Source organism: Electrophorus electricus, chromosome 24, assembly GCF_013358815.1.
Source record: "Electrophorus electricus isolate fEleEle1 chromosome 24, fEleEle1.pri, whole genome shotgun sequence".
Classification (NCBI taxonomy): domain Eukaryota; kingdom Metazoa; phylum Chordata; class Actinopteri; order Gymnotiformes; family Gymnotidae; genus Electrophorus; species Electrophorus electricus.
Genome location: NC_049558.1, coordinates 7,980,001 through 7,997,901, shown reverse-complemented (window position 1 = coordinate 7,997,901; position 17,901 = coordinate 7,980,001). Strand labels below are relative to the sequence as shown.

The 17,901-nt window shown below is 48.2% G+C and overlaps 1 protein-coding gene across 5 annotated transcripts in view; it reads left to right on the top strand.

Annotated features, from left to right (window-relative positions):
* Positions 1-17,901, top strand: part of tns2a (tensin 2a) — a 37,383-nt gene that overhangs the window by 598 nt on the left and 18,884 nt on the right. For 4 of the 5 annotated variants that reach the window (XM_027017936.2, XM_027017935.2, XM_027017937.2 and 1 more), the window contains exons 2-3: positions 11,722-11,824; positions 12,046-12,083. In XM_027017936.2, the coding sequence (XP_026873737.2) occupies positions 11,722-11,824; positions 12,046-12,083 (141 nt within the window). Of the gene's footprint in view, positions 1-4,672; positions 4,831-11,721; positions 11,825-12,045; positions 12,084-17,901 lie in introns of those variants that run through there. The other variant, XM_027017938.2, reaches the window with a different exon arrangement.

The window sequence follows — 17,901 nt, the reverse complement described above, 5'->3', positions numbered from 1 at the left end:
GTGTGTGTGTGTGTGAGAGAGAGAGAGAGAATGTGCACTGGTCTGGTCTCTAGGGCTTGCTCACATCATGTGCAGTGTGGGAATGTTGAGCTCTCTTTATGATGTCACTGACTTGAAGTGGACCTTCTGTCTCTGATGCTGGCCTGGGAATCAAAAGTTTGTGTGTGTGTGTGTTTGAGAAAAAGAGACACAATGTCCCCTCCTCTCGATGCAACACTGAATGTAGTCCATCATACTCATTTCAAGTGATCAATGCTATTCGTAAACTGTTGTCTCTGCTCAGACACATAGGTGAGTACTTCTAGTAAAAAGTTCACATCCAATCTTCATTCCCAGCTTGGGCTTGTCTGGCAATTCCCCTGCCGATACTTTAATAGCAAGGTTTGCAAAAGCATGCGGTTTATTTTGAGTTTTTCTTCTCATTGCTATAATCACCCAATTGCTATCATTTGTTTTTGCAGAAGTTTTTCGTTTTAATATTGGTATGTTTTTTATACAGTGGGAACAGTGCAAGTCTGTGGTACTTAAAAAACAGTATTTGATCATGTCACAAGTAACATGATTTGTATCAAATGTATTAAGGAACCATAAGGAAGCAGTATGACAGTTATGCACACTTGACAAAGTGCATCCAGTATGTTCAAGCACATTTGAACGACCCATACAATTTATTTATCCTATTCACATAACCACGCACTACTTATTTAGTTCCTGTGTTTGCACGATGCGTTTTGTGAGGTATAACATAAGACAGGGTTCTTGTCCGGAGTGAATGTTGTCCGGCGAGGCTGTCAGTGCGTCTGGACACTCACTGAGCTGCCATAGTCACTGAACGGTCACTCATCATTCCCGTCTCCACCCTGCGGCAGGCAGGATGTAGGTCGGGGGTCAAAGTTTTATTGTCTTCCAGGTTGACGGCGAGGCCGCCTTTGGTTCCCACGATCACCTTCTGCCCTGCCAGAGTGACACTAGGGTAGAGGATTGGTGCGGCAATGTTAGGCCGCGGTTGTGGTCGGGACGATCTCGCCTGACCACCAGCACGCGGGAATAAGGTGGCCGTTTTTCAGACTCTTGATGGCAAAAAAAAAAAAAGAAGCGTAATGGTGCGTCTCAGGTGTTTGCGAGGGGTGCTCACGCCCAGCTTTGTAAGCACCGTGAGAACAGTGATGTGTCTAACTTTTGTTTGTGTGGTTTATGCTATATTCCTAGAATATCCCTGGAATGACAAACCTAGAACAAGTAGTAGTTTATGGCATCCAGCATCCACTGGCATACGCCATAAACACCGCGCAGGGAAATGCCTGGTCAGATCCACACACAAAAACGGCCAGTTATTCCCATAGAACTGGAACACACTTATGCCACCATGTGTGATACATAGAAGATGTATGCTCACCACACAGTTTATTAGAATCATTTATGCATTAGAAACACTCTTGCAGGTGAATTGCTAGGGGACTTCTGTTGCCGTGCAGAGTTTGTGCTCTCGGTCTTCCGGCTCTTCTTCAGTGCTCAGTTTCTGACCACAGGGCTGCTGTTGGCTGAGTATTTTTTGGGTGGTGGACCTCTCTCAGCCCAGAAGTGACACTGACATTTGAAATCTCCAACAACACTGTTGTGCCTGATACACACATACAAGCACGATGCCCACTAGCACGCCCCTGACTGCCAGTCATATTGCTGCGTTGCGATAGGTTGGCCACCTGATTAATATCCAAGCAGCAGTGGTCCTGTGGTCAGAAACTGACCAATGATGAATGGGGTAATGGACAACTGAGCAATTAGCTATGCCGACAGCTTGTAACTGTACACCTATGAAGTGCAACTATAAGATAAGTGTATCTATTAAAGTGGACAGTGAGTGAGTGTGGAAGGTTGGTTCTTCGACCAAACTGGGCGGTGAGTGTAGTTCCCAAGGTGACCGAGAGACCGTTTGTAACTGTGCCCACACACGTGCCCTAGCAAAAATATGATCCTGTTTTGTAGGCCCTCTGTTCTGTCAACAGATGGTGTGACGAGAGAGGGAGCGAGAGAGAGGATCTGACGCAGAACGTTAGATGGCGAGAAAGAGGAAAACCACTCATCCTGTGTTTTAGTTTCCCAGTGTAGCTGCAGCTCTGAGCCTGCCCAGGTCACGAAAACAGATATATCCCCCCCCCCCCCCCCCCCGCTCGTAGCCCACCCTTACATCCCCCCAGAGGAGAGCCGCACATCGCTGTCAGGAAAGAGAGGGATATGCTTCAGCATTTGACCCTTCCTGTCCATTGCCCTCTTGAGCCGTAGCGTTTGTGGTTTGCTCTCTCTGTCTTTCTCCTGTGCAGTACCCGCTTTCCCCCCCACAGCCTTCCGTTACCCCTCCCTCCCCCGTGAACAGCTGCAGTTGATCAGCCCTTGGCTTTTCTTTTACCCAATCATTCCTGCCCTCCCTTCTCCCCTCTTCATTTCCTCTGTCTAAATGTTCCTGTCTCTCTCTCTCTCTCTCTTTTTTTTTGGTTTGTTTGTTTCCTCTTTCAGCCTTATATCACCTGTACTTTTCAGGCCATTAAAGTGTTACACACGATTACACCTCCACGCCCCATATATGTCCTTAGTTGCGTCCTTTTCATTTCAGTTGCTTAATTTTAGTCAAAATTAGGTACTTTTCTTTCCCAAATTCAACCCCAACCCAACCCACAACCGCTCACTACTAAGGGAGCGATACATTAAGACGTTCTATGCTCTGAGCTAACTTTAGGTGCGCGCGCACGGCCCTGGCTTCCTGTTTTCCCGCACGGAACAATTTTTAGTGTCACACACACGTCCTTTGAAACACGGTACAAACGGTACAGTCAGGGACGCCGTTCAGGGGCCGATTCCCAAACTGCTGCATCTAGTTCAGGGTCCCTACCTGTATGTGAGGGTCTGTTCTCTCTCCCCCCCCCCCCAAGGGCCTACACCTTACTGAGGGATAGAAGTGCGGGAAAGCGAGAACAAGTCTGCTAGAAAGGCGAGCAGTCAGCGCGGGGTCTCCTTAGGCCCCTCTGATACACAAAGCCGCCTTTTTTCTCGCTCTCACCCCTCCCTGGGGTTCTGTAAACGGTGTAAATTCATATCCACGTGGCTGCGGGACTGACGGAGAGTGATGGGGACGTGTTTCATTCCTGGCACGCCGGGGCTGAGCTCATATTTACTCTCCCTGATCCCAGCGCTCTCTCTCTCTCTCTCTCTCTCTCTCTCTCTCTCTCTCTCTCTCGAAGCTGATTTTACCCTCCTCTCCCATTCCTAGCAAATTCTCTCTTTTTCTCTCTCTCTGCCCCCACCCAATCGGCCCATCCTACTTTTTCCTCTCTTTGGTCCCTAGAGTGGATCGCCTGGTAAAAACACACCGTAGCAGTGGAGAGGTAGGAAGCCCGGCTCTATTTTTGTGTTGCTTACGCCTGAGAGATTCTATCCGTGTAACATTTTCCCATTCCCTCGTTGTTCTCACCAAGAAATGCGGCCTCCCTCTCTCCCAACACTACAGGTGTCTTTTATTGCTGCTAAATTGGAAGGGAAGTTGAAAACACACAATTGGTCATGCTTAACTTTAGATTTTAGGTTTCTTTAACTTGTCCTTACCTGCCGGCCAAACATGGACCTATAAGGTCTGTGATCTGATAATTTTATTTATATAGCATGCGCATGTAAGTTAGCATCATGTATACCAGTTATCAGAGGATTCAGCACAGATATGAGTGGTGTAATTATTTCCACATGCTATGCTACTTTACACAAATACAGAAAAGAAATTGGAACTCAGTATATTCTGGTTCACCAGAAGAAAAAGACTTGTGGCACATTTGTGTTTTGATATTTTTGAGCTGGGTTCTGTACCTTTGTACCCTTGTGATTGGGATACTTGGGAGAGATTGAGAGTTCAAGTTCTAGTTTGGTTTATTCGTCACATACATAGTCATACACAGTATAACTCGCAGTGAAATGGTGCTAAATATTTTTGATTTTTAAGGAGATTGATGGTCTTTTTTTGGAGGGGGGGAGTCTAAGTGATGGTATTCATCATTCGGCCAAGGCTTCTTAAACAGTGCACGACACAATCTTTCCAGACTCTGTTTTGAGTGTAGGATGAGGGCGCGCACACTGCCGTGCGGTAAAAAGGTGCGATGACATCTTCCACCACTTGATGTCGCACTCGTACCGTTAGTGCGCTAAGAGACTTGGTATTAGTCGGTATGTAATGATGTTTCATACCATCAATTCCATAAACCCCAAACCCATAAATATTGCATTCATCACCCAAATTTCGGTGTTAAATTTATAGCAAGTCACGTCGTACCTAATTGAATGCTAACTATTAACAATCTGATTGTATATGCATGTTCTCATTTTCAATAGTCATGTTATTGCATGAGGGATATTATTGTTCACGTACCCTGTCTGGTTTTGGGAACCTTGGGCTTGTTTTGTTTGTGTGTGTGTGGGGGAGGGTGTACGTGGGTTTTTTTTTTTTTATCATCAATTTTATTAGTATCTCTTCCACACTTGCGCTGGGATAGAACCTCACATTGATAGGCAACGAAACGGGCACGTCCCATTTTGCATTCTAGCCAATCAGGAATCCGTTCTAGACCCCCTTCTCCATGAAGTAGCCAATCAAAACGTGCGCTTCCAGTAATACCTTTTCTTTCGTGACTCCTCCCACGACCACAGAGTTGTGAGAAAGTAAGGAAAACATCGCAATAGCAGCAGTCGGAAAACCTGTTCCACTCTAACGGGGAATGTACGAAATGTATTAAAACGAGAAATCGACATACCTGTATGTTAGGTGGAGTTCCCTGGAGAAACATGAGTAAGGTACGGCTTGAATTTTAAAAAGGTTCAGTGTAAAACTTTGATTTTTATGTCTGAGTCCGTCTTCCAAAGTTTCATATTCTGGTTAAAAAAAAACAGCATCTATTTTTCTCTCGTAACATTTTAAAGTGTGCATTATGTAGTCTGCACTTGCTACACGACCGCCGCTGTGCCGTTTATTACAGGGTCATATTGACGGAGTTGCGCGTTTGCCGTTGCGCGCCACCTCGTTTGCGCGTCTGTTTTAGAAGGCTACCCGAACGATCAAACGTGGACCTTCCACAGCTGTACAAGAAAGCAACGCAACCCACCTTGCGCCACTCGCAGCTCTGTTGCTTTAGGTTTAAGTCTGTAACACGAGAGGCCACCGCTACCAACTTTGTCCGGGGTGTCGACGCCTGGCGCAGATGCGTCTCTGTCGTCCTGGCCGCGTTGTTCATGTTCTCTGGCGTGGTTCGTGGCAAAAAGAGAAACGGTTACGCCAGAGATGGCGTAATATGACCCGACGGGGGGGTCTTCCTCCGTAAATTCGGCACGCGGTTTGGTTGATGATTTGCCCCGCGTACATAATAAATGGAAACTCCTCGGAACGAGCTGTGCGTTTTTTTTAATCCCCGGCGTAATGAAACCCGACGGTCCTTAATTCGAAACATCCCCGTAGTCATGTAAAGTGTTTATAGTAAATTGCGTGCCGGGGCAACGGTGAGAGTACGCAATGTAGCATTTCTAACTTTTGCCATAGTTTGGAGCTTACGTATGTGGCGGGGGGGGGGAAGCAATCATATGACTTGTGGCGAAGGCCCCCCCCCCCCCCCCCCCTTCCTTCTGCCCGCGATAAATCGGTTACTAATAGTTACTGCGCCACAAATTATTAAACGCCTGAGTGGAGACGCTCTAAAAGGTAGGGGGCATCAAAGGCAAATCCCTGGTGGTGTGACCTGTTCGGTGTGTGTAGTTGAGGATTTTAAGACTCTAGTGTGATCCAACAAGAAAAGGCTGTGAAATTGCTATCATTCAGTGACTTTTTCTTGCTTTATTAAGAATATGGCTGGGCACTTTTTTTCTGCAGTTGGTGATAGAAAAAAAAGAAGGCAACAAACTGAAAGGGGTGTAAAAGGTTTATATACACATCTCCTGCTGTAGAGTTCAATCTTGGGAGCTAAAAGCGCAAGAACTTGGTGGATTGTTTGGCAGTACAACATCTAGTCGCCGCACACCGACACAGCTACCAGATTTGGGTGAAGGCCTCCCATGGTTAATAAAATAGACAGATAAAATAAGGCAGAAAAAAACTTGGCTGAACGATTGGGTACCCTCTCATAATTAGCAGGGGACGCAGAGCTGTTTGCTGTGCGCTAACTCCTCCGCCAGCTACGTCATTGAGTGTTACTCCTTCATCTAAAGGGAGAAGGCGAACTGAAGGAGTTCCTGACATGCTTCGGCCCGTTCTCCTAACGACCCATTCAAAGCAGGCCGGATGTCGTGCAGGGTCTGGGGCGTTTTGGCCCGTCTCGGACTGCCGGTCGTAACGATGTGCGGAGTGTTGCTCAAACCAAAAAAGTCTGTAAGACTGCGTTGCCCCGGCGCGTCGCCGTGGAGCTCCCTGCGCTTGGCCGGCGATCCCAGCGAGGGTTGCAGCTGTTGCGTGATGCAGCCAGGCTGTGCGCTGAGCGCCTGATAAGACCCAGTGCTGGCACGGTACGACATATTTGCATCTCCTTGTGAGCGTGCTGGGAGCCAGCTAATGGCAAGGTAAACAGCAGATAAGAGTCGGCGCTTGAGCGACTGGGCTAGGACCCGCTGTGGGCCTGCCTGCCCTGCGGAGCGCCCAGAATGGTGCTGCGATGTGTTTCGGAGTGACTACAGAAACATGCCGCGCATTATGACTTTGATATTTGGTATTCGATAGACGCTCCCTTGTGTCGGGCTGTCTCTCTCACCCACTTGCTTGGTGGGACCTGACTGTGTGTCTTGGACTCCACAAAGCTCACGATGCTCTCTGATGGGTTTGCCTGAACTATCTCAGCTCATATCCAGCTGCGTGTATGTGCGGGCGCACACACACACACAAATCCCTTAAACTGTAAACGCTGTGAATAACGCTGGCTAGAGAAAACAGCTGTTTACCCAAGAGAAATGCACACACTGAAAGAGTTCTGAGCTTGTAGAGTAGCTGCAGTACAATGATGGTAGCAACTGATGACTGGGTGCAGTGCTCGAGTATAAACGGACAAGTGAAAATTACTGTCATATAAAACAAGTACAGCGACTGCATAACAAATAACTCCATTCCATAATTGATGGTTATTCAAAGGAAATGCCTGTGTTTCATCGAACCAAGCTAGCCTTCATGCACCAGCACTCATGCAGTGCTTTGGAACTGTAGTTTTAAAAAGAATAAAAAATTCTGTAATTCATGTATGTATCTATTATGTTTTTAAATCATTAGGCCGCTTGCAAAGCTAGATCTTACTTAACCACACAAGCACATGGGCACGAACCTGCGTGCGTGTGTGTATTTTCAGTACTTTGTCTGTCTACGTTTCCTCCAGTACACATCCCATAGTCTCGAGGTTTCCAGTCCATCTTGGTGTTTTGAGGAAAGCCAAAGTGTTATATTTAGTAAGCTGATAACATTGTGCTGTTTGGAGTTCTTCCTCGATAACAGCCTGCCGCTACTGGCCGACGTGTGCGAGCCATGCACAGAGCTCCTGTGCAGACACGCAGCTGATGGACCAGTGGCGTTAATTCCTGGTGAGCCAGCCAAGGTAACGGATGTTGGTTATTAATAGTCTTGTAGGGCTGCTGCAGCCGCGTTTCATTTCGTCCGGTGCTTCAAACTTTAATCAGCATTACAGCTCATAAACACTGAAGGCTCTCATTTTCTGTTGGCTGAGAAATATTGTTTTATGGTTGGGGGGGGGGGGGGGGGTTGGTTAAAATCACACAGATTTTTTAGCATATTAGAGGGATTTTGTGCCAGATTAATAAAAATACTAAATAATTGGACCAACACACATTTGTGCCATAGAGAGAGAGAGAGAGAGAGAGAGAGAGAGAGAACGAACAAGGCAGAAGGGCGGAGAGATAGAGGCTGAAGCGGGCACAGGTAAAGCAACAGAGATTTCTCCACATCCAGGAGGGGAGCTTTGTAGTGTCCTGACAAGTGAGTCCATATAAGGTTTCCCCTCAAAAGACCAGTCGCCCAGAGCCATCTCAAAATGCACCGCAGTTTCCGTGACGATTTTCTGTGAGGAAGTCTAGAAAGGTGTGATGCGTACTAAGGAAACGAGCGCGGCGCACCCCAATGTTTCCCTCTCAGCATGTGGCTGAGGAGCCAGCAGCAGGGAAACGTGTGCGCGCAGGACGCCGGGAAGGCCGCGGAGAGAGCAGGGGACAGGAAGCTCGTAATGGCGCCGCGCTGACCTCATCTCTGGAACAGGCTGTCTCTGTTCCCCTGACTGCCTGTCCCACCCTGCACGCGCGCGCGCGCACACACACACACACACACACACACACACAGGCCAATTTCATACACACATATCCAGAACAGTTCCTCCTTCACTCTGTCCCACCCTGGACGCACACTGTGCCAGTGAGTTGTGAGGGGGCGTGCTTGCACACACTTGGATATCCCCCGGCGAGCGAGCCATGCTAATGAAAGGGCCGACGTATTGAAAACCACAAGCATGCAAGACCCCCTACAAGACCCCCCCCCCCCACTCTCACTGTAGTAAGACTGCCACTAGGAAAACAGTAGGGTTTCTGGGATCATGGCATCGACCTCAAACCCACAAGCATTCTTGAGGCATCAGATCACACCTCCCCCAGCAGATTAGTCCCCAGCAGCTGTAAACCGATCCTCAAATGCACCAGCACAGGGCAAACGGATGCTCGTGGGATGCGAGCCTCGGGTTCTGTCCCGCGGCTTCGGTCGCCGAGCCAGTCGAGGTCGCTTGAAGGACACGTGTGTCCTCGTCCTTCCGTCCTATTGCGCTGCGGAGCTGCCTCGCTACTGCCGCTGGTGACCGCACGAAGTTTTCTGCTGCGCCTGCTCTGGATGAGTGCTCGTCACCGCCGGAGACGACAGGTCGACGGAGGCCAGGCGCAGCCGAGGGGCGCGGTCCTTACAGGAGAATCACGCGTGCGCTTCCATTCTGCACGTGCGCCATCTCCTCCCCCAAGTGCATGTATGTCTGTCTGTCCATCGTGTGTGTGTGTGTGTGTGTGTGTGTGTGTGTGTATTATCCACTTCTCTCTTCAATTCCTCCTCTGTTCTTTGATTTGGGCCTGGGCCCTGGAGTGGTGTGAGGAAAGGGCGGGTCCTCGCTCTCAAAGGTTGTCTTTTTGTCGTCCACGGAGCCTCTGGCTGGTTGAAATTAAGCGAACAGGCCCTCCTTGTCACACGGGCAGCGGGCATGCCCTGGCGGACTGTTTTCTGCCCGCCCTGGCCCTCGCCTGCTCTCCAGGGGCGTCCACAGTGGAGGGTACTCCAGACTCAGAACCTGGTGGTGGGGGCGAGGGCGGGTTGTCTAATACAGGTATCTAGCTTTTCCGTTGCGGCGAAGTGTTTGGGTGTAAATCGTTTTTCCGTTTGGGGCACTGACCCTCGTGGACTATCAGATTGAAAAGGTAGGAGAGGTTTTATTTGCCCTTTCTTTATACATACTCTGCCCACACTTTATCTCCCCAACTGTTCTTGCATTCATTTAAGACAAGGAATGCCATCCATCAAGAAAACAAGGGCTGAACCATTGCGATGTTGAAATAAACATAGCTTTTGTACACTGTATAAACTCGTTTGTGATCGTAGAAGTTGGTTTAGAAATAATTTGGGAGACATAAGTACCCTCTTAGGCAATGTGAAGAAAAATATTATATAAAAGGATGGGTGAAGTAAAATGAAAATACGAGTGAGGGTTTTAAGATGGCTGGGTTAGAAGTGCCAGAGTGCCGGTGTCGTCTGGGAGAGCCGTTCTGGTCCTCCCCTCTCTCTGGCCCTCTGCCCAAACCGTACATATAATCTTAATCTCACGGCGTAATATGTCAATCTGGAGCCGTTTATTCATGCTGGGGGTGGAGTGGGGGACGAACAGCTGAGCAGCTGATTGTTGTCGTGGGATATTCTGTAACTGCGTGTCGCGGCTTTGAAGGCCTCGGGGACCGTAGCAGCAGTTTGGAAAAAACCTGCATTCCCATGTGCTTTCCGTGTTCTGCAATTACGAGAACCATCCCTGCCCGCTCCTTCTCCGGTCTGTGTCGGCGCGCGAGAGGCTCGAATCTGAAGAATGGGAAGTACTCTCAGATGCGTTAAAGGCCAAAAGCTCTCTGCAGCTCTCTCGCCTTATTTTTTGCAAATTCGATAAAAGCGCATTTTTAAGGACAAAGTCATAACATTTGTTTCATTTCGTCTATTACAGCCTTTAGTCAGCTTCCAGTTTCTTACCTTGTGTGGCAAAAGCCTTTGAATTTAAATCTCCCTGCTTGGTATCAGATTTCCTTCTGTCCTTCTGCAGGCCCATCCCTCTGTCAGCAAGCAGGACATCAGCACGCACGCTTCCATCCACACTAAACAAGCAGCCGCAGCACAGGGGGTGTTGGGAGCCTACTGGGACGGGGGATGTTGGGAGGCTGCTTCCCGCGCTAAATCTGAACCCGTGCCGACTCCACGGGTGTTTTTAAAGTGCTGGTCGCTTCGCGCACGAACGACTTCGCTCGTGACCATCTTCTCCTCCCGCGTGCTCTCTTACGCACGTTATCGCCGTGCGCTTCAGGCTCCTCTGCCCAGTTTCCTCTGGGTCTTCTGAGTAAGGCGGCGGTTGGGTGGGATTTGGGTTTTGTACATTTGAATATGAACTGGAGTTAGAAAATTGTTGGATTGCAAAGGTATTTGCTAATAATACACATGAAGAGAAAAAAAAATCGTATATATATATATATATATATGTGTGTGTGTGTGTGTGTGTGTGTGTGTGTGTGTGTGTGTGTGTGTGTGTGTGTGTGTGTGTGTATAAAAACTTCATGTCTTGATATACAAGCAAATGTGTGTATGTGCGTTACCCAGTGTCCCTGGGGAAACATGATGAGTGTGAGACAGGAAAACTCCAAATTGTAAAAGCTTCTCTTTTTGGTTACTGAGTTAAAGTTTGAGTTCCACTTATCTGGAGGAGGTGAGGATCGGGAGGTGGGCAGAGAGTCAGGTGGTGCCCGCTCAGAGAGTCTTCCGTGGAGAGCTGTGTGGCACTGATGGGCGCTACATCTCTGGCCAGCTGTCTAAACAGAGCCTGCCACTGAGACGCGAGCGGGATCGGGCTCCCTCGGGCCTCAGGCTGCTACCGTATGATGATGGAAAAGCATACACACCCCCACACAAACTGGCATTCCCCTCCCGGCTTAGGTGTCGAATGCTACGCAATGCCCGCCATGCTCTTGGACACCTGGAGCAGTGGGCGTGCGCGCAGAAGCAAGCACGTCGTCCACGATCAGATCCGATCTTAAACCGTAAGGTGTACGTGCATGCATGCATGTGTCCGTGTGTGTGTGTGTGTGTGTGTGTGTGTGTGTGTGTGGGCGGGTGGGCGGGTGTAAGGCAGGCTGCAGAGATCACTGGAGTGGATCAGCTGCATATGAGCCCTCTGGCTTCCCGTAAACAACAAAATGTCTTTAAGACAAGGTGTGTCGAGGTGAGATTAAGTGTTACGCAAGTGATGCTTTGTCCTCCTGCTTGACTTTGAAGGATGAGACACTCAGCACACAGAGAGGGCCTTAAGAGTCCTGCGCAGGAGGTCCTGACTGAAAACGAGACGTGGCGACGTCTCTGACTGAGAAGACGAGACCTGGCGAGGACTCCAACAGGAGGGATGGAGTAACCTCTGATGGCTTTCTGTTCTGCAGGCGAAGGGCGAGCCCCATGCCTTTAAGGAGAAGACCTTCAAGAAGAGGCGTCAGTGTGTGGTGTGTAAGCAGAGCATAGAGAGCCTGGGATCCTTCTGCCGAGGTGAGACCCTCCCCCCGGCTCCACCTACCAGGATGGCTCGATTGACGCTTAGCCCACAAGTAAACCGATACAGTCCTAGCTGATGTTCCACTGTATTGGAAATAAGTAGCTTGTGAAACCATGACTCGCCGAAACCTTGCTCCGAAGGAAATTTCGCATTAAGTAGCTTTGATCTTTATCTTGCTGAATCTGTTTTATGTTGTTCTCTGTTTTATCTCCAGTCTGCAAAACAGCCACTCATAAGAAATGTGAAAGCAAGGTAAGGAACCTTTGTATTTACGTTTTACTGCTCTGTAGTAATATCACCCAACAACCATCCAAACAGCGTTGCCGCCCAGCAAATAAAGGCCTTGGGTTTCTCAGTTAACCGAATAGCTAGGTCTGGCTGTCTCCATCTTTCTGTCTACCTCTCTACCTCTCTCTCTCTCTCTCCGTCTCTGAGGCAGCCGCTCCCCGCGCTGTTCCTGCGAAAGGCTCATTGACGGGTTCGGGGTTGGCCGCTCTGGTTTGGCATGGCGAGTCTGTGGGACTCTGCGGCATGTTGGGCAAGAAGCGCATGCAGCATGCTTTCTTACCCAGATAAACGCATCTGGTGAACAGCTCAGCCGGCCTCTCTTCGTCGGACGCGTTTTTCACCTCAGTTAGAAATCCTTTTCCACCGAAGTTCGATGCCAGTTTCACTAAAAGCGTAAGAACGCGCTCTTTGTTTTTGTGTGATGGTTTTGTACCGAGTGTCCTGACGGAGGCATGGATTGGGTGAAGAGCTCTTGGTAATCTCTGGGAAAGATCTAATCCCTCTTCCATTGGATGCCATGTCAGTCTTGTTACTATGGATTTCCCCTTGGTTATAGCCTAATGTCTTAATCTGGATTATTGACCAGACTGCTGTTTTGCCAGGATTTGGGTGAAACATGCCATCAGATGTTCATCTGGTTTAGCACAGGGATGGCCAGAGTCCAATAAAACTGTTTTTCTCAGCTGTCTTCTCTCAATTGTAACAGTTGCCCTAGAGGTTGTTGCGTGTGTATCGACCATTTTCCACTGTTCATCTGCAGTTCTTCACATGCTCTCTGCATTCTGTCTGGTTAGATCGCAGATTCTCTGCGTCAGTTACTTTGCGGCAAACACCGGCAATATGTCGTTCTATTTTTAAAAAATAGTTTCTTTGCAGATATGATTGGACAATGGTGAAAACAGTAGCTAGCAGGAAATAAGAACACACTATCATTCACCGAAGTACTGTGAGTTCACCTAACTCTTTAGACAGATTTTAGTGGTGTTGTGTAGGTGCGAAATGGGGCCCCAGATAGTTTAGACAGATGAAGGTGACTGATTAGAAACAAGGTAGCATCTCTTCCTGCCAAATGGTGGAGTTACACTGAGAAGACGATCTGCTCGAATGTGAATGGATGAGGGGGAAACGCAGAGCTTAAGAGATCTGTGTGTTTATTTATAGTGTTCACGATCTAAACAGTGAGGCTTCTTCTTCTGAGACTCTGCACTGTCATGACTTGAGTCTCCAATTGCTGTGTTTTCTTGGTCATACGAGACGTCTGGCCGGCATTGCGGTCTGCAGCGATAGGGATCATCCCAGTGCCGGAAGGGCGTGGCCCCCCCGGGGGGGGATGTTGGCGACCCTCGGCACCTTTTTCGCAACCCTGGCTCTCGGTACCCTCCATTGGCCAGGCTGAACAAAGAGCTGCTTTGGAGAGCCGCCCGGCCCCACCTGAGTGAGGGTGGACAAAGCAGCCTGGCACGTCTTAATGCCAGTGGCGCAGATCAAAGTGCCGGGGGGCCTTCCAGGGAGTCCAAGAAAGCAAAGACACCCGATGCCACACCGTCGACAGCAGAGCTAGTAGGACTCTCGGGCTGCTGAGCAGGACTTCCGACCTAGCTCACACTAGCCCTGACCCTAGACCCTAACCCTAGCCCATGCTAACCTAAACCCTAAACGCTAGCTCAGGATGACTCTGACCTTAGATCAGTCTAACCCTTGCTCAGTCTGCAACCTCGGCCCTCACGGATCCGTAAGCCCGGCCCCTTTCGTTGCCAATACCGTACGTATGTCTGGAGCAGAGTCACCTGTTTCCTTTGTTTGGCCCAGGCACACTTCTTCCATCCCGTGACGCGTAGTTCATTTCGACTGTTCCGCCGTGTTCCTCCACACAAGACCGTCCCACCCAAATGGAGAACAGACCCGGGGCCGTGTGTTTGAGCGATTCCGTTTAAGAGCGAGGGGACTGAAAGCATGAGTAGTGGAGAGGCATCCATACATTTGAACACGCCCTGTGCCGCAGGAGTAGCTTTCTCTCAGGATACTCACACTCCAAGCTTTCTACCTTAGCCTTACTCCTCTACGTGGACGAAACCCCCTCCCTAAGGAAATCGCAAAGATGCGTTTTGGTAGTTGGGCTACTGACGTCTATCGAGTGAGTAAAGGTATTGAGGCAGCGGGAGGTATATCTTTTTAGAAGGGTTGGGTAGGGCATGTCTGACCTATTGTGTCCACAGTAAGAGCACTTTTTGTCTTGACCAGGATAATAGTGCCGGATAGAACTTGGTGAATATTTGCACAATGCATAATAAAAGTCCTTCGGCTATATTTCTTTCAACACCATCCGCGCCAAGCTGTACTTAGTTGATCTTCTAATGACTTAAGTGTTTTGGATGTTCATAACTTGCTGAAACATGTACAAAACACACGTGATGGTTCTCCACAGCTGTATTTGTCATAAACTGTGTAAAATAAGCCCTGTTTATGAGTCTCTTTTAAAAATAAACATTTAGCAGGCCCAGGATCAGTTTCTTCAACATCTTATGATCTCAAAGCCAGCACCCACTCCAGGCCAGTGGCTGGCTGCATCCGCTGTTTGTCCAGGCTGACTCAGTGCCCTGGTGACTAAGGCATTCATCTCCTCTATTTGTGTCAACTTGTGCTGCAGTTGAATAGTGCCCCCCCCCCCCCCATCATTCTACGACATGAGTTCAATGCTTCTAAAGTGGATCTGCAAACAATTCAGTGAGCAGTAAGCATCTTCTGACCACGGCCAGTGTCGCCCGAGGCACTGGGGCGAAGTGAGTTCACGCTTTCATGGAGCTGCTATCTGCACTCTTTCCCTCAACAACTTGTTTTTTTTTTTTATGGTGTTTTTCTCAAATGGCATTTCCTGAAAGCAAAGATAGACCCATGATTGTTGTCTGTGCTCCTGCTCGTGGGTGTGTGTGTGTGTGTGTAAGTCTAGGTCATGGTACACCCTTTTCTCCAACCTTAAAACCCAGGAAAGAAACTCTGGTTATTTGAGAGACAGCTGGCTCACCCTCTATTGTAAGGAGTCTCTCCATTTTCTCTCTCTTTCACACGCCCATGCGCAGGCACGCACGCACACACACACACACACACACACACACACACTCGCACACAAAGAAAAACCAACAAAAAAAACATAATTTCAGTGTCACAGTATTGAAAATGACCGGATCTTATATGAGTAGCAGACAGGGACAGACAGAGACAAAGAAAGACACAGACGAGGACAGAGGGAGATAAAGAAAGAAAGAAAGACAGACAGACAGGGACGGAGGGAGAGAAAGGGGGCCAAAGGGGGAGCCGCTAGTCTGAGGGAGGAAGGAACGTCTCTGTCACAGTCAAAAGAAAAAAAGGCCCCGTTTCCTACTGTAATGGGGAGGGGTTGGGTGGGGTGGAGGTTCTGTCGGTGGGGCCTCTGATGGGTGTAGGACAGGACAAGCCACCCGAGAGGGACGCTAATTCCCATAACCCCTCTAGCACTTAAGCTTACAGTCTCATCAACGTCACGTGTGTGTGTGTGTGTGTGTGTGTGTGTGTGTGTGTGTGTGTGTGTGTGTGTGTGTTGTGTCCAGGGGCTTATTCAGACGTGTAATGATACTGTAGGAGCAAGTATAGATGGTAGATGGTCTGTGTGTGGAGTGAATCACTGTCTGCACCGTCTGCACAAGGTCAAAGATATTCGATATGAATCAATGGTGCATTAAAGACCAGATCATGACAGTGGAGTAGATCACTCCACATGAAGTACACAGAATTCAGCTATTCAAGTCGTTTAGGCCATGGACGTTCTACATGTCTTGTACAACGTGTATTCACGTGTACAGGAGATAAGAGATTTCTAAATGTGATTTCAAGGATTTATGCCTGAAAACTAACATATTTTGTCACACTTTAAATTCCTCTTGTGGTGTTAAGAAGGTTTAGAAAACTATATACCAAATACCAGTCAGTAAAGCTTTGAAATATGAATCGTTTAAATCCAATAGCATGGCATCACAAAGCGAAAGTTGGTTGCTGTTCCAGGACCACCACAAATTCAGCCCCCGTACCTGTGTTTACACAGCACGTAAAACCCCTGGCAGGCCAGCTGTAGCCGGAGTATGGGAAATATGACAAGGCCACGCTGTAAACAAGCAAGCCTAGGTGACGTGGGATTTTTCCACTGTTGAGATCTCTTAATTGTACCCTCTTGCTCTCTCTCGCTGTTTTTTGTGAGGAGTGTGTTTACTTTTGTTTATTTTTGTCCTGACTCTCAGCCCTCCGAATGCTTGCTTCTCCCTGGTGGGCCTGTGGTTCCTGTTTACACTGGCGACATGACAACAATTTGACTATAATAATGATGGGCTAACGAGACGGAGGAGGTGGGCGGGCGGTTAGGGAGAAGGACAGGCTGGGATAATTAAAGAGCTGATTTGTAGGAATGAGGATGCGGTTGCGCTAGATGATGTCCACTGGAGATCACGATCTTTTTGGATCAGGATGTGTGTTTAGGAATCACGTCAGCTGCCACAGTACTGTATGGAAGGTGTGTTTGTGCATGTGACTCTGCGTGTATGTGTGTGTGTGTGTGTGTGTGTGTGTGTGAAAAATCAAATCAAATCAAATTTATTTATATAGTGCTTTTTGCAACAGATGTTGTCACAAAGCAGTTTTACAAATGTCCAAGTCCAAGTCTCCAGTGAGCAAGCCAAGGGTGACAGTGGCAAGGAAAAACTCCCTAGAGCATGAGGAAGAAACCTTGAGAGGAACCAAGACTCAAAGGGGGGGCCATCCTCCTCTGGCTGAGAACGATCACCACAGTAGTAACAATTCTAAAAGAAAAATAAATAAATAATAATAAAATGAAAAAATAAGCAATTAATGTTTTGTCCGGTTATCTAGAGGTCCTAGTCTTGTCCTGATGGTCTACGTGTGCCCAAAACCTACGCAAGAGAACGTCTATCAAGGGCAATGGAGAAGGAGTTGGCTGGTGTGGAGGTGTGGTGGGCTACAGCAGGGGGTGGTGGGAGCAGCCATAGCAGTTGAGACGGGTTGGAGCTCAGTAACATCATGACATCGGGGTAGGTGTACCTCGGAAGAAAAAGAGACCAGATTATTAGGCATGTCCAGGTATGAAGTGTGTAAATTAGGGAACTATGATGTGCAAGGATGGACTCTAGCAGATCTAGGTATGGAAGCACGGCTAAAAGGAGCCAGAAGGAACAACAGGCGTGAGGACACCCTGGAACATCAGCACTCCGCCGCTCCCAGGCAACAAACTTAAGTGACAAAATAGAGGTGAAGTGACAGCATCATAACATCCCAGTTTACCAGAACTCTCAATGCCCACGGACCCCCAGATCTACACCTTTACCTAAGATAGGAAGGAGTTGATAACATCCCTGACTGCACAGAGGTTTTCAGCCTAGCCTTAAATACTGAGACTGTGTGTCAGCCTCGAACATTTAGAGGAAGGTTATTCCATAGTGTGGGAGCAGGAAAATGCTCTGCCCCCTGCGGTAGATTTTCTTATTCTTGGTCTTAGTAAAAAGCCTGCACCTTTTGATCTAAGCAGATATGGTGGGACATAATGCACTAGGAGTTCTCTAAGGTACTGTGCGGCAAGCCCATTTAGTGCTTTGTAAGTCATTAGAAGCATTTAATAATCAATACAAAATTTTACTGGGAGCCAATGTAAAGTAGCTAAGATAGGAGTGATGTGATCAAATTTTCTAGTTTTAGTAAGAACTCTGCCTGCTGCATTTTGAACTAGCTGGAGCTCGTTTAGGCA